The following is a 16,380-nucleotide window of genomic DNA, read 5'->3' as shown; positions in this document are numbered from 1 at the left end:
GTTCCCACTGGCTGAAAATAGAGCGTTTACAGTTAAATTCTGCATCCCACGTAGAGATTTGCACTGACAGGAAAAAAATGAGTAGATCAGAGAGGGCGAGGCCAGATACTTAGGGCTTGCCCTCGTCCCCGCTACCTCACTACAGATACTGGAGTCCCGCTACACTGTCGGGCTCCGCCGCAGGCCTCGCTCGCACGGCGCACGCACTGCCACACGCTCCCCAGCGGGCGGGGACCGCTAAGCCTTCAACGTGGGGCCGAGGTTTGAGACTGCAATAACGCGAAGTCCCCTCCCATGGCAGGACTACAGCGCCCGGCCTGCTTGGCCGCACCGCCCCCCGTCCGCATCAGCTGACAGCGCCAAGATGGTGGAGGCGCGTTGCGGTGAGCTGGGCGCCCGGCTTAGCTGCAGCGCCAAGATGGCGGCGGTGCGGGACGGGGAGTTCGCTGCTCTGCAGAGCCTGCTGAAGGTAAGCGGGCCGCCGAGCTGCTGGGGGACGGGGCGCCCGGCCCGGCGGCAGGGGCTGCCTCCCTCGGGCCGTGGCTGAGCGCCCTCCGCTTTGCTCCCCGCCAGGCGCCGTCGAGGGACGCCGTGCGGCAGCTGTGCCAGGAGTGTTTCTCCAGCCCGCCCGCCGGCCTCGGCCCCCTGGCGCAGCGCGCCTGCTCCGGCCTCGCCGCCGGCCCCGAGGAAGCGGAGCAGGTAGGGCCGGGCGGGGCAGCGCCGGGCCCCGGCAGGAGGGAGAGCCGCCGGCGCGGCAGCGAGCGGGGTGCCTTCGGAAGTGCCCCCTTCCGCTGCGCGAAAGAGCGGGAGGACGAGACCTGCCCGCTTGGGCCTCACCGGGAGAGACAGAGAGAGGGAGGGAGGGGAGGAGCCGCCAGGAGCGGCCCGCAGCGGCGCGGGCGCCAGCGGAGGGGTTGGCCCAGGCCCTCGAGAAGGTGCGCGGCGCCATGGGGCTCCGAAGGACCACGGCCGCTGCTGTAACGAAACGCGCTCGGTAAAAGAGATCCTCCCCCGGAGGCACAGCCCAGAGGGGCCTTACAGGGAGGCAAAAGGGAAGTGCATGAAGCGTGCGTGCTAGGGGACAGTGAGGACCTCAGCTCCTTACCTGTTAAGGCTGTCAGGCACTACTGGGATGTCCAGGGCCCTGGTGGTGTCAGTCTCACTGCAGAAGCTGTGTCTCTCCTGGCTACTGAAGGCCCGTCCCGTGCTGTATGTAATGCTTTTCAACCCAGTGGAGTCCTTTCTCTTCTTCCTTTCCTACAGCTGGTATCTGCTTTGCACAACCTTACCAGGCATGTCGTGTACCATGGCTTGACGAAGGCAGAAGATATCCTCTCTCTCTTTCCAGAAAACTTCCACCAAAATCTGAAAAACCTTTTGACTAAGATAATTTTGGATAATATGTGAGTGCTACCCACCTGCCATTTGCTTTCAGCTGGAAAGTTAAAGCCTGTGTGTCTGGTTTGATATGTGGATATTTGGCAGCATGCAGAGTATTGTTTCTATGAATTTTGTGCATGCCTTGGGCATAATCACACAGGTTGGGATGAGCGGAGTTGAATGAAATATGTCATCTGAGTGGAATGGCAAACAAAACACAGCCATGGGCACAGAGGGTTTTCCCAAGACTTTTGGAATGGGTGTGGGCCTCATTCACGTAATGCAAAGCCCCTTTTATCCTAACAACTCACCTGTGTTGTGGAAAAATGCTACAGATGATGATAAAACTTAGAGGGCTAGATTTCAGCACTACAAAATCTGATTGGGTAGCATCCAGATGCCCATCCACCTTGGCTTAGGTGTGGAAGCACTGTATGCGGTAGAGCACATGAGGTGGTGGCAGAGGACAGCAGTTCTGCATGCTTGTACATTTCACTGCTCGGTAGCCCATTGCTTTGATAAAACCAAGGAGAAAGGTACATGCCGTAAGTGAGCCGCACTTATAGAAGAACCAATAGTTGGTCACTGGTTTGCCTACCATTGCCCACCAGTGACAGCCTTTCCTCAGCACTCAGTAGCATAGGCAGTCTCTCCCCCTGCTTACTGCTGTGGCCCTCGTGATCCTTCTGTCAGGAATAAGCCACTCTGAATGCTTTCCCTACCTTCTTTCTTTCTTTCTTTTTTTTTTTTTTTCCCCAAAGTACTGCTGATACTGTTTTTCTCTTACTTTTTCACAGCTCTGCTTGGAGGAATGAAGCACAAGCAAGTCAGAGTAAGTAGTAGTTCACATCTTGATGCAATTAATGTTTCCTGAGGTCATTGAAGCTTAGAGTTTAGAATAGTGCATCGCAACATGTTTTTGTAATGTGGCACAGGGATACCCCCATTTGCCTTAGATGAAGCTGTATGACTGTGGCATCATAGAGCTTAGTAGAGGCCAACAAGCTTGTATTCAGATCTGTGCTGCTGTGCTAAATTGTTTCCAGTCCTCAAGCAATTCCATTTAATGCTCAGTCTGTTGCTACCTTGCAGAGTGCAGTGTACAGCAAGTATTTGCAAAACTTTTGAAAGTGAAGCACTCTGACCTCCCCATTCAGGTCATTAAGTGATGTCCATATTCAATAACTGTGCATTGTAAAGGATATGGGGAATACCTTATCTTTGCACACGTAGTCAATTCTGTGCATTCTTTCTCTTCCATGCATCAGGAAGTACACTGCATGTATTCATAACTCTTCTTTTTCCTCACCGTTCTAAACAGTGATGTAATTAAGGAATGCAAACTTTAACAATAGCATCACGGGCAATGAGTTACATCCCAGTTAGGTGTTCCATGCAGCTATAACACTTTGTTTTCTCCCCAAGAGGTTTCTTTCACTTAGTACTTAGAGGCTTACAAATGATAGCTGATACATAACAGAGTACTTTGAGGTCTGCATGGATCCTCTTTACCCTTTTCTTTGCCTGCAGAGGAGATAATATCCAACAGCTAAACGGTATGGCAATACCTGGAAATACACTGTCCCTCAACGTTTTAATGGAGTATAAATAGGGAGAGGGAAGAAACTATTGCATAATGCTGATACAGTAAATACAGCAGTTGCGTACACTAAACAATGTTTTAGTGTTACCAAGATGCATAATGCTTTTTTCCTGTATCCTTAACACTATCATGCATTAGAGGGCATGAGAGCAAGCAAGACACACCAACATGACACACTAGCTAGGTCTTCACAGTCCAGAAGCAAGGCTGGGCATGTGGCTCTTGGAGCACCACCTAGGAGCTCTGCTCTGACACTCATGTCTTTGTGTTCATTAGATGAATATTTAACCCTGTTGGAATGAATTTGAATTGTCTTCTAGGAAATGATGGATTATTTTAGTATTGTATTCGTGAAATATCTGACATATATTACATAGGGACCAAGGCAGTGATTTAAAGAACAGACATTCCAACTGATTGATCTATGTTAACATAAAAATGTGGGTGGTTTCCTGCCCCTCCCAAGCCACCAGCAATCAGTCTTCGCAAATTAACATACAAGGCTAAACAGATGCATTTTATGTTGTTGCAAATGCTGCCAAGTGCTGGCCCTGACAGACTGTGAACTGGAATTTGTTCCAAAAGCAAGAGTTCAGCCAGTTCTGCACTGCCCCCTGGAGCTCTGCTCAGGGGAGCAGGAGGAGGAGTAAGAACCTTTCCCCAGATAGAAATAGAAATTTCTGTAAGCTCTTTTAAGCAACTTGAGCATCTGGAGTCAGTAGGAAGGCTAGCGATCCACCCTTGGGGAGGAAACTAGGCATCTTATGATAGGCAGAATCCAGACAGGCTGCAATTGCCTATTGAGACAGCTCTTTCCTTAGCACTCAACAGAGGTTTAGTCTTTGCCTCTTCATCCTCCTCTGGTACCCTTAAGTAGATGTCAAATAACTGCTGACAGCCAGGTTTGATAAGGCTTTGCAAAGACATTCAAACCTATCAAGCACCACAGCTGAGATTTTAAATTGAGTTTGAGAATAAACGATCACCTCCCTACAGATCTTTTATGGGGTTATTCCTATGTTTCATTCAGACTTCTTTGAAAATCCCTAGCTGACATAAACAGGAACAATATTTCTTCAGGCACCCTGTAGCCATGTATTCTGACATAGTTACAGCAGTTAAGCCCCTTAGCTGCAAATGCCCTTTTCAAACCAAAAGGGTTTGTCCTTGTTTCCATGTCCTTAGTGTGGACTTTCTTCTAGTGAGAATTTACTGTTTTTCCCAGGAAGCTGGATGCTGCACTTTTGAACATAGGAAGTATAGCTCAGCTCTTACCATAAAATGGAGTTGAAAAAGGTGCAAGAGGTGTTCTGAGTCTTATAAATGTGACAGTACCAAAGTGGGAATGACTTTAAGTATGCCCTGTTAAACTGCACCTTACAACTTGTTTTCTTTATGTATATTTTAAACAAGGAATTTACCTTACAGTCATTTTCCAAATTTCTGGATTCTGGTGGTAAATTGCACTTTACTGCTGGGCAGTCAAGGGTTCAAGCCTCATCTTTTAACACTTGCTGTTGTTATCTGGTTGGATAAGTAATTATGCTTTCCTCTGATTTGCGGTTTCTGTGAGAAAACACTTGTAAATCTGAGATGAAAATGTCAATACTGTTTCTTTTTCTGGGTTAAAATGTTTTTTTTTAATGAAAGTAGGAAACTCTGTTTTGTTCAAACAAGGGGGAATGATATCTGCATGCCACCCATCTAAATACCTGCCTCAGTTTCACTTGAATATATTCTTCAAATGTTCCTTGTATTTATTACCAGCAGCTGAAAGACGCTGTTGAAAAACATTTTGCTCCCAGGAACTGACAAAGAGCACTTGCAGCCAGCCTGTTGGTGCCAGAGTTTTGTTGGGAGAACCTTAATCTCAGCTTTTATGCCAGTTTGCATGGTGCTTAGGGACTCTTGAGGGCTCATAGTGCAGTGAGCTCCATTAAGTACACACCATCATGAGAGAATATCCCCATCTCCTTTCTGCAAGAGGTAGCTGCACAAATTTCTTGGCAGGCCATCCAAGTCAGGCCTGTCGTCCTTCCCTTGGAAGGCTCATGGGGTCTCCAGCCCTGAACTATTGATGTCAGTATTGCACCAGACTGTTGAATGATTTCTGTTAGGCTACATCTAATTAGGATATCTTCAGTACTTTTAACAAATTGGCAGGACATGTGAAGATTGCAGTTTACCAATACTGTACTGCGGGATGCTTTGGTTCACAGGTTGGGGAGCTTGAAATAACATGTTTTATACTGCTGGATTTTAAGAGCATTCCTGTGTGCTTTCTATAGGTTACAGAACAAAGCAATAAGCATGTAGGTCCCAGAGCAACTTATGATGAAACACTAGTTGAGTGTTGCAGGCAGCAAGGCAGGGGATGAAGAGGTGGAGAAGACATCTTACTGCTCCCCTTCTCGCAGCTGCTTTGTGAATTTACCTATGCTTGTCTTGCACTGTACCATCCTTGCATGTGATGATGGAAGAACCCTGTTTGTCCTTCCAGTGTCATGAGGAGGCCTTCGGAGGCCGGCAGAGTGAAAATGATGTGAAACCATGTAGTGGCACTGAAGTTGTACACTTCCCAGGGCCAGAAGTGGAGAAGCATGTGCATGGTGGTAGTCACAGGTTCCAAGGTTTGGTGTCATCATGTGCTGCCGGGCCTAACAGACCCATTTTTTAATCCTTCAGTCTCCCTGCCTCGGCTGGTCGACATGGACTGGAGGGTGGACATCAAGACATCTTCAGATAGCATCAGCAGAATGGCAGTCCCTACTTGCCTGCTTCAGTTAAAGGTAATGTCAGTGGCTGTAAAGGATACAGGATCAAAATAATCAAGTCCAATACCTGACTTACCATGGGTAGCGCAAAACAGTTCAGACAGGCATCTGGTGCTTGCTTGTTGCCTGGTGGGCAATTAGCAGACTTTCTCAGAGATTATCTTTGAAATACCACAGAGCCTGGGAATGATGTCTCTGATGAAAACCCTCTTTTTCTTGCAAGGGAGAGTTTTCTTTGCATGAGGATGCGAGACGGCAGCATATTTGTTCCTGGTCACCATTGTTCTCTACAGCTAGAAGGAAGATAAATTATGAAGTCATCGCCCTTTAATTCTAAGCCACTCATCAGCATGTTGAGCTGACTGCATTTGTTGGGAAATTACTTTTGATTACTAATAACTTCCTTCACTGCCACATCTATCATTTGGGGAGTATAGCTAAACTTACTCCTTATATTGTACAGAGTCCTGGATCCCTCCAACCAGTAAAAATGGGATGGGTGGGTTTCAGAGGACGAGGAAAAAATCTAATTTTTGTTTGTGGGATGCGGCATCTGCTAAGATGCTTTTGATATGGATGTGGCTTCCTGCCATGAGTCTCTTCAGAATTTCCTCATACTCATGGCAGCATATGCTTACTTGCAGTCTGTCAATGGGAGCGCACTTCACTAGTGAGGCACACAGCTTAGAAAATGTGCCATGGTCCTTCAGGATGGAGCTGGATGCCAAATTTAAAGCATTTTTCTTGATCTGTCTATTAAACACTGACTTTCGTAGTGGAACTGGAAAAACACATGAATGAATTTTTCATACAGCTAACATCTGTGTTCCTATTTTTAGATTCGGGAAGATGTTGCCTTATGTGGAAGTAGCCCTGTTGTTTCTGCACTGACTGTAGAACTGAGCAAAGAAACTCTGGACACTATGTTAGAAGGTCTAGGAAGGATCCGGGACCAACTTTCTGCCGTTGCAAACAAATGAATACTCAAGGGCATGGATTCCAGCAGCAAGGAAGGGAAGTATTCTCTCCCTACAGCTCTCATAAGTTGCAGCCTAGTGTAACATGTTTCCGTTTTAACAAAACAAAATTAAAGAGATTTCTTTATTCAGTTAAGAAGATAGCTTTTGAAAAGATGGCTAAAAAAAGCTTTTGGTCTGATGCCAAAGAGTGTTTTCCTAATATGTTGTTCAACAAAAGCTGGTCTCTGTTTCAGAAAAGGATTTGAGGGCTCGGAGCTCGGCTTAATCACAAGGGTCATAACTGGAAATAGCAAATAGCTGCAGCCAATGAAGCAAGTGCTATCTCTCTGCTCTGAAATTAGGATGTAAAAGGCTCAAGCTGGTTAATGGGCTGTCTTCCAGCATTAGCAGACAAGGAGGGTGCTTCTCTCTGGAATGTGCATGTACTGAGGTGCATGCTGGATGTAGCACTCTCTCCTTCTCAATGAAGCACAGCCATGCTGCAGATTGTTATTACAAGATAATTCTTTGAAATAGGGCAATTATGCTACAACACATTCCCTTCTGATCAGCTTCATAGCACCATTTGCAAAATGACTAGTCTGAACATCTTTAGCAGCAAGTAATTTCCTCCTCCTGTTTGAAAAGCAAAAAGGAGTTCAGATAGTTCACGTTTGAGTTTTTTGGACTCTGGGCTTTGCCTTTGCTTCACAAAAAACAGTCTGGGAAAGTAAAGAATTGATGGCTGTTGTCTGTACTGTAGGAAACCCTTCTGGGGCAATATGTGCCTGTACTTCCCCAAAGCATTCTGTTGTTTTTTTGTATAAATCTTCATTTAATTGAAAAATGAACTGCTAATTGATTTTCTGAATCCTTTTCAGTCTCAAAGAGATGTTGTCCTGGGTTACCTCAGCCTCTTTGTGATGTTTCTAGGCTGGTTTAATGGATGTTCACAGTTGTTGCTGAAGAGGGATCTTTTGTTTCCTGTTCAAATGGATTCATCTTTTAAACTGTCTTCTCTTCATTATAATACAGTTTCAGGGCACCTTTTTTCCCATGGGCACCGGCTCTGTGCAATGTTACAGGTGATGACCCTGACCTAAAACTTTATAAATATATGTGCATTGAAAGTGTGGAGGATTAAGTGCAGAAAATGAACAAAATTCAGACTCTTCTTTCTAATGAGCTTCTATAATGCTCCAAACTGGAAGACTAGATCCGAATGCTTTTTTTATGGCAAAGTCCCACCTTTCATAAAACATTTGGCTCTCCTTCAAGACACAAAACATTGTCTCTTGTGTTGGAAACATGAAATCATTCAAGAAGTGTGCATAAACTACAGAGCTTTGTTAATTAATTTTATACATCCCCACAGAATGCAGGCTAGAGTGTAAGTGTAAATGAAGCCTGTGCCTTTAAAAGATACTGGTGTAATACAACTTGTGCATCAAGATGAGATTATGACAAGTCACTTGTTAAGGTCTACTTTGAGCAAAGATTGTAACGCTTAGTACAGTATCAAGGTAAACTGGTAAATTTCATATATAATAGGGAAATCTGAAAGGAGAAGATGGACATTCAAGAATCTGTCCGATAAGATTCAAGCTGTGAAAAACATCTGTAACAGACTTCTTCAGTTTGAGGAAGTTTTGATGCCTTTGCAGCCTAGCCTAAAAAAATCTCAAATAGTTTATTTTGTACTGTTTATTTTAGAAGGTAAGAATCACTGAGGAGGTAAATAATGCATAATGAAGTACTCAGTGTCAGAGGAGCTGAGGAAGTCAGTACAGTTATAGTCAAAATGTTGTACAGCCTAATGAAATGAAGAACTGATAATTGCATAGAGTTCTCAAACAAAACCGTTATACAACTATAGAACAGTTGTAAAGAAAAGAAAGACTTAAAACTGAAAAGGCTTTTCCAGTGTCAGAGTGGCGCTATCTGCAGGTAGCTAAAAGTTGCTCATGGAGACTTAATAAAGGGGGCTGTCCACTGGATCAGAGGCATGACAAATACCTGATGACTTCAAGGGCTATATCTCAAATCATTCTGCAAGAAGATACTGGTATTTTCTAGCCCAAGATTTAGGAGGCTATGAGAGCTTGCCTTCAAATCTTTGCCTAAAGTGTTAGGTATTTTCTTGTTGGCTCTTACCACCTTTGCCAGAAGAGGTGAGACTGCTCAGAAAAAGGTACATAAAACAAGAGAGGCTAAGTAGGACTGTCATTACCTGATCAGCAAGAGTACTTCACATTAAAGTCCTGCTTACGGAGACTGCTACACAGAGAGAGAATAATATGCCTGCCATTGCAGGCAATCATATGTGATCTTTTTCATAAAATAATTGCTCTCTTAAAATCAGTTAGATTTTTATCCTCCCTCCACATATTGCTGCTATTTGGTCGGCTAGCCTAATTGTTTCAGCACTACTTTATTATAAGCTTGCTTCTGTGCCAACACTGTCCTCTTTAGCTCTTCTCTCTCACCTTCCATTTTTCCCTCATACTTATGAAGCAGTGAAATCCCACGCCACTTTTGATGGCTAAGCCTAGTAAGCTCTCTATTCTGTCCCTTTCAGCATTGTAGTGGCCATTCTTCACTTACAGTTTGCATCTCCCTTGAATGGGGTCACCACAGTTGTTCATTTCTGGAGAAGAATAGTCCAAGGACATTAATAAAGAATAGAGCTGTCATAGTATGTGAATCACCTGAATGAACTCCTCCTCCCAGGAAACCACAAGCCTTCATTGTGAAGCGGAGCTCCAAAGTTCCATCTTCATTCCAGTATTTGAGAAAGAGAAAAACCACCTCCTAGATGTACACTGTTTATCAAGTGATAATTCAATTACACTAAACAAAACAGTGATAAATTTATTTTTAACACACAAGTATGCAAGTTAAATTCAAATTGTAATTTCACAACTCAGATATGGTGTTGGATCTGACTGTGTCGAAGTGTTGAAAAAACATTTAAAACATTCAATCCTACTTTGTATTATTCAAAACAAAATTTTGTTTCCTCTTACTACAAGAAAATGTTCAGGGTGTTCAGGCTAAAAGTTGTATAGATGGTGTGGTTGAGAGCAAGAAGAATTCAGGAAGAAAATGCCTTTATGATTCCTAACTTCCACTTCAGTTAATGATCTTTAAACATTGTGTCATGGTTTAACCCCAGTTGGCAACTAAGCACCATGCAGCCGCTTGCTCACCCTCCCCCCTCCCAGGGAGATGGGGGAGGGAATCTGAAAAGCACAAGTGAGAAAACTCATGGGCTGAGATAAGAACTGAAGAATAATTAATAATTGGGGGGAAAAAAATGTAATGAAAAGGAAAATAACAAGAGAGGGAGAGAGAGGCGCACAAAATCCAGGGGAAAACAAAAAACAAGTGATGCAACCACTCACCACCTGATGCCAACCGATGCCCAGCCAGTCCCCAAGCAGTGATCACTACCCCCCGGCCAACTTCCCTGCAAGTTTATATACTGAGCGTGACATCATATGGTATGGAATAGCCCTTTGGCCAGTTTGGATCGACTTTTTTGGCTGTGCCCCCTCCCAGCTTCTTGTGCACCTGGCAGAGCATGGGAAGCTGAAAAGTCCTTGACTAGTGTAAACATTACTTAGCAACAACGAAAACATCAGTGTGTTATCAACATTATTCTCATATTAAATTCAAAACACAGCACTGTATTAGCTACTAGGAAGAAAATTAAATCTATCCCAGCTGAAACTAAGACACATTGGTTTAAAACAGTAGAAGACTTTACAGGACTCATGATGGTTTGGTAAAGGTATAATGGTTACTCTAAGTTTTGGGTTTAATGCATGAACTTCACATATTCAAGCTCTTTCAAAACTATCATTTATACAAAGTTTTTGTTTTGTTTATAACTGAGGTGTTACTATTTCACCTCAAACAAGTTATTTTGTTACTAGTAATCTGGTTTAGAATTGTTTTGGCCTAAGTAAAAAAATGTTAGTTTCATTTTTTTTGGTATCTAATTTTCACTGGAGATAATAGGGTTTATATTTAACAATATCTATGCGACCCCCTGCCCAGGTTAGGACTGAAAAAGGCTTCTTTGGTAACAAATCTGTGATAGATCTCTTAAGTGAACAACATCTCTCTCAAAAATCGTAACAGCCCAGCTTACTCTCAGTTCTTGGTATTAGAAACAACATATCTAGCAGTGTAATTTCCTCAGCTGCTTTGTAACTAGTTATTTTGAGTCATAATAACCCCTACAAAAGTAACCACTTTAATGAATTCACCAATCTTTCGCACATGCCCTCCTTAGAAGATTCGTCTCACTAAGCTGTAGAGAGGTAAAGTAGGTGCTTACAGTTGCAATAAATCAGTGGCAGCACTGGGAGTTGAGGAATCCCATCTCCCCAGACCCTTTTCTAACTTCTTGACCCCTTAGTCAGAAGCTTTATTCTGTGACACAGTAATTATACTAATTGTCGTATATTTTTCCCCCATCTACACCGATGTTGTGCAGGTAGTTGCTGATTTTTTTTGCTCTATTTTTAATGTAAGAGGTTAATAATGCTTGGGACATTTGGGCCTTGCTTATTGAATAATGGTCACCTCCAAGGTGTATGTAACTTGATTAACTTTATGTAATTAATTTAGTCTCCAGTTGGTTTACCACTTTCCAATAACCACATCAGGAATATCACTGCACTAGCACAGCCCTGTAGCATTACAGTGCAACACCTTGGCTTACCCACCGTCAGTATTCGGTAATCCTGCCCAGCAGTTTCAAACAACTCCCATGTTTCGCATTCATCTGGCTCCTGCTTGAAAGCACTACAGCTGCATTACAAACACTGGTGAATTAAACCTCACAAACTACAGCAGAGGGACTTTTGTAGCAAGCCTGATGAGAATTTGCAAAAGGTCCTGAATTTTTTTAGTTACACTCAAAACTCTATAGGTATCCTTAGAAGCGTTGCTGTAGGCATCGGTTTTTGAAGTGACATATAGCTATCTGAAAACTAAGGTGTTATACTGTGACTAGTCAGTAACTAGATCATCTGCTGTAGCTTTCGTGTCCCTGTACTCCATAGGGCATATATGGCAGTCGCTAAACAGTCCTTGCCTATGTAAGAATCTGACTGTTCCTGCATCTGCTCAATACTCTATAAACCTCTTTTCTGGGGTTATTCACGTGTACAAGTTTTGCCACTGACATTGCTGCTGCTGAAGTACATATGAAGTATGTAACAAAAATACCAACAGTGTACCCACCCTGTGACATAAATTCACTGTCTTATTTTACCGAGTCTCACAGGAAGACTAGGGACCATAGTAGGGTCAAAGCTGACATTGCAAGCCGACAAGCTTCCTAAGCCGCCTTCTACAACCTTGGTCTTTGACAAAGAAAGAAGAGTGAGAATGAAAGGAAGGAAGGAATGAAATAAAATAAACTTTCCTGGACGCGTAAATGCCTTTCCCCAGGAGATGGCGAGCTTGGTCTCCCATTTCTATTCCCTCACCAGTTCCTCGGCAGGAAGCAGCAGTTTGGGCTGTCCTTCTCAGAAGCTGGGAGCAATCGAGTACCTACAATAGCCCAAACAGAACCATTCACTTCAGCAGCAAAACAGAAAGGGGGATATTATTCACTGGTTAGCAAAAGGTCTCTCATCTGCTAACACATTTGTGGGTTGAGGCAGCTGAGCACGTTTTAGGGGAAGCTGGCAGAGATGGTAGTAGCAGACAGTTCTCTGCCATGTGCCAGTCACCTTAATCACAAAGAAGTAGGAACACTTCCTTTTCTTGCCAGGTTAGATGCAAACTCCTCCGGGGACAGCTTTGGCACCCACAAGGGAAAGAACAACATTGTATTTAAAAGGATGCCGACAACTTGGAATGTTTCCAAACAGGCCCATCTCAGACAGTGCAAGTTTTGCATAGATTTGTCTTTAAACAGCAGTGAGCAGTGCACTGTAAAAATAATCTCTGGAGAAGGAAGTAAGATGTGGGGAGAGAGAGTTCCTTCTCTCCCAAGCATGTTACAAACCAATTCTAAACAGTGCACTAAGCACAATGTCATCCTATATATTTGATCTCTGATCTCCATGTACATACAACTTCTGTCATTGCTTTTCCACTCACTTTTGCTGCTGCTGTTAATACAAGGCCTGGGATGAAAGCATCCCCTCTCCTCACTGACCCTTCTGCACCCCCACCTCCCAGGAGGCATCATCTTGCCAGTCTGAGAGAGGAAGTGCTAATGCACACCAGCAACACTGACACGCCACAAAGTGCTGTCAAATATGCAAAGTAAACACACTGAACAGAGCCGGTTAAATAGCATCTCCATTTGCATCTTTATTGTCTTCTAGTTACTGCTGTTGTAAAAGGCTGGTTTGGAACATAGTAGGTATGGCCTCCCCCCCCCCCCTCTAAGGAAGACACAATTTTTCAAGTTGACAGCATCCCTTTATGCTGATGAGATGGTGAAGGTTGAGTGCCAACTAGCAGCAGAAATATAATAGCATCCATTAGAGCTGTTAGCTAGAGTCTGACAGTGCTTCTGTTTGTAATTTAGAGGGTTATAACTCAGCCATGCAAATAAGATGCAGAGAAACTTTACACTGAAAATCTGGACCTTGCAGTGGGCTTTTTAGTTTCTTACAAAAAAAATAAATACCAAGTTTGCTTTGACACTCTGGACCATGCTGTAAGGAGGAGAGAAGAAACGTAAATGAGAAGACTACAGTATTCTAGTGCCTGGCCTTTGCACTGACAGAGAACTGGGCTAATTGGAAATGCTGACATCTTTACAATTTTATCAGTGACTATAGGTCCAGGGGTGTCCAAACCCTCATTCTCTATCAGTAAGTCTTGAGACAAATGTCATCATCATTTCCAAACAAAGCACTATACAAGTCAGCAAGGCTCCCTGAGCTGTGTCTCTGCTCCACATAGTGGCAGGGCTCAGCCCGCATAAAGTTCACTGGAGATTTGTGACCAGAATCAGTAAGTTGTGCACAGTCAAAAGTATTTTGGTTCCTTAGCGGTTTGTGGCATTTAGGCATTGGTGCCTCATTCCCAAGCCTGTTTCTGCATTTATCTCATTTATATGCCCCTGAGAGACATGACCCTTACTTTCGATTTCTTTTTTTTTTTTTTTTTTTAATCCAGTAATAAGAGTCAGTATTATTCCATGCTCTACTAAACCAGAATGGCAGAAAGTCATGGATAATCTAGAAAGTTTGAACTGGATGTCAACAGACAGCTGATATGCTTTTGTAAAGACATGTCTAGTGACAAATAAATAATCAGAAGATCAGAATGAAATCAAATAAACACAAAAGCATGACTGAGTGCACTGTGTAACTGAAAGTTATGAGAAGTGCATTTAGAGACAACTTTTTTATTTTCCCTCTCTGGAAAGGACAGCATGAAAATGTACTTGGCCATTTGTGCCTCAGGATGTTTTCCTTTTCCTGAGCACAGACGGTAAACTTCAAACATCACTGTCACTCTTATCTACTACATCAGCCCTGTAAGCAATCTTACTTGCAATTTCTACCCATTGCTTTCCAGTGACCTCATTTCTCGCTTTGGTGCTATCTTAGAAGTTCTGGCTAATACTAAAGGCACTAACATAGACATGTTCAAAGCTACCCTTGTGGGTGTGGTAACATAGTTCTCAATAAAGGAAAGACCCTTTAAATGAAATGAAAGCTGGACACATTTTTGCCTTGTCCTCAGACAAGAAACAAATTTAAAACCTTTCCTGTACTTTCAATAAATAACATAAAATAGCTAAACAAAAAATCTAACCAAGGTGCACCTGTCATTCCCTCTTCTGTCCTAGTTTGCACACCACCTCTCTAGACTGCATGTTCTCTGAGGCAGAGACCTTGTCTTCATAGCCCCATTGTAGAGGGCCAACGCTGCCACCAGTACTCTTATCAATAGCAACAAGGATCCTGTCCCATGGTTGTAATGCATAACCAAGATAGTTTACTTATTTCAGGATCATATTTCAGGCTTTCTAGGTGCTTGACACAGCAGTAGTCTTATCTTTTCCTAGATAAGTAAGGCTGATCTATGCAGTTTAATGGGTGGATTGTGTCCCCAGTGACAGCTCACAGAGAAATGGTCCAATTTTCAGTGGCGTGGAGTACTTTCTTTGGAACTTCAGATACTTCCGATATACTTCTGATAACCCTCCCTTTGGGCCCATCCAATCTGCATTATCAGAAGGGATCCTGGTACAATTTTTCCCAAGAGAAGTAATTTTTGTGGCATTTTTAAAAATTTCTTCTTCCTCTACATTTCCTTTTTCTTAAGTCATTCTGTATCATACACACTGTCATCCTCCACTCCAGAGCAGACTGCAATCTGGCAGTGAAAGAACACCATCCTATTTCAAGAATTCAATAATAATAAATTAAAAGTACCAAAATCTTAAAAAAAAAATTTTACACAGGCTGTCTTAATGCCTCTATTGAAGCAACAAAGAGAGCTATGAAGTCTGCTAGTAACTGAAAATGAACTCGACTTTCAGGTGATTAAATTCAATTCATTGCTAATTCTCTAGAGAGGGGGAAAAAGCTTTGGGGATGATCACTGCATACAAAATAAATACCCTGGTCGCTAATGATACTTATTCTTAAGTGCAGGCAGCTTATTCTCATTAGCAGGGTTCTGGGGAAGGAGTATCATCTAGCATAGGGCTGTTCTAATGGTAGGCACTGGTGCAACTCTGGACCACAGGCTGGTTTTGCTTAGACCTCTGCATGCCCTACAAGAAATCAAACCTCTCATGACTCCTTGGATGCAGAAACAAAGAGGGCCCAGGAGAGCAGCTGCAGCTCTCCAGGCTCATCGTCCATGTCCAACCCTGGGCAGTGGGAGTGAGTTTGGCCTTTATAGCAGAACTGGTCACCTCTGGGACCCCAGTAAAACTGAAGCAGGTAGCCTGGGTGGGGGTGAGAGCAAGGCCTGGAAATGCAGACTTCTGAGCTGTGTGCTTGTCTCTGCTGTGACTCTCAAGCATCTCACTTTACCTCTGTCTTCTGCCTAGCAGGTAGAAAGCTAGGTTACACCTGTTTTGGGGGAGACAGGATAATTAACTGATCCACTTGGTATTAAGCCTCTTGAAGTGTGTAAGCAAAGGAACTTACAAGTGTACTGAGCATATTGCCAAGAAAAATATGTCAATGCCAGGGTATTGTTTTCCCTATGACAGCGCAGGCTGAAATGATTTTCTGCTGCCTACAAAGAAAACAGTGTTTTGCAGAATTTATCACTCTCTCCAGTTCCTCAGGAGCACAGTATCACACAGCTTTGAAAATACAACAGGGTTCAACTTCTGAACTAAAACCTGAATTACTATTACAATGCTTTTCAAAGGAATTGCATGCTGCTGAGGTTTATAGCTGAGAGCAAGTCTTCACCTCTCCCTGACCCACTTTAAAAGTTTGTCCTTCTACTTCATTCATATGAAAAGCTTCAGAAGGAAACTGTGAATGAAGGCCACAATGAAAGAGCAGCTCATCTGTTTGTTTCAGAAGAACCCCCTTTGGTTTGTCTCAATTTCAGACCTTCCATGTAAAACAGCAACTATGGAGACGATTCCCCTGGATACGCCCCCTTCCCTTCTCCCTCTTTCCAGCAGCATCTTGTCCTTTAGCCTTGC

General features: G+C 43.3%; 1 protein-coding gene across 2 annotated transcripts; it reads left to right on the top strand.

The window, feature by feature from the left end:
- The first annotated feature begins 226 nt into the window (after window positions 1–226).
- Window positions 227–7,574, top strand: COMMD9 (COMM domain containing 9). Of its 2 annotated transcripts, XM_075502497.1 has the most exons (6): window positions 227–469; window positions 574–699; window positions 1,264–1,403; window positions 2,178–2,212; window positions 5,669–5,772; window positions 6,597–7,574. In XM_075502497.1, the coding sequence occupies exons 1-6, from the start codon at window positions 365–367 to the stop codon at window positions 6,735–6,737; spliced, it is 651 nt and encodes a 216-aa protein (XP_075358612.1). In that variant the 5' UTR covers window positions 227–364; the 3' UTR covers window positions 6,738–7,574. The 2 variants fall into 2 exon arrangements, with proteins under 2 accessions (XP_075358612.1, XP_075358613.1); XM_075502498.1 differs by lacking the exon at window positions 574–699 and having other exon boundaries at window positions 261–469.
- The last annotated feature ends 8,806 nt before the right edge of the window (window positions 7,575–16,380 follow it).

This window comes from Mycteria americana, chromosome 5 (genome assembly GCF_035582795.1).
Source record: "Mycteria americana isolate JAX WOST 10 ecotype Jacksonville Zoo and Gardens chromosome 5, USCA_MyAme_1.0, whole genome shotgun sequence".
NCBI lineage: Eukaryota > Metazoa > Chordata > Aves > Ciconiiformes > Ciconiidae > Mycteria > Mycteria americana.
This window is presented reverse-complemented; position numbering and strand designations above follow the sequence as displayed.

Excerpts from the sequence above, each read along its gene's own strand:
- COMMD9 (XM_075502497.1), top strand. The coding sequence starts at position 365 with ATGGTGGAGGCGCGTTGCGGTGAGCTGGGCGCCCGGCTTAGCTGCAGC. Across the intron at positions 1,404-2,177 it reads AAGATAATTTTGGATAATAT|CTCTGCTTGGAGGAATGAAG; the intron begins GTGAGTGCTACC and ends ACTTTTTCACAG. Across the intron at positions 5,773-6,596 it reads CTTGCCTGCTTCAGTTAAAG|ATTCGGGAAGATGTTGCCTT; the intron begins GTAATGTCAGTG and ends TCCTATTTTTAG.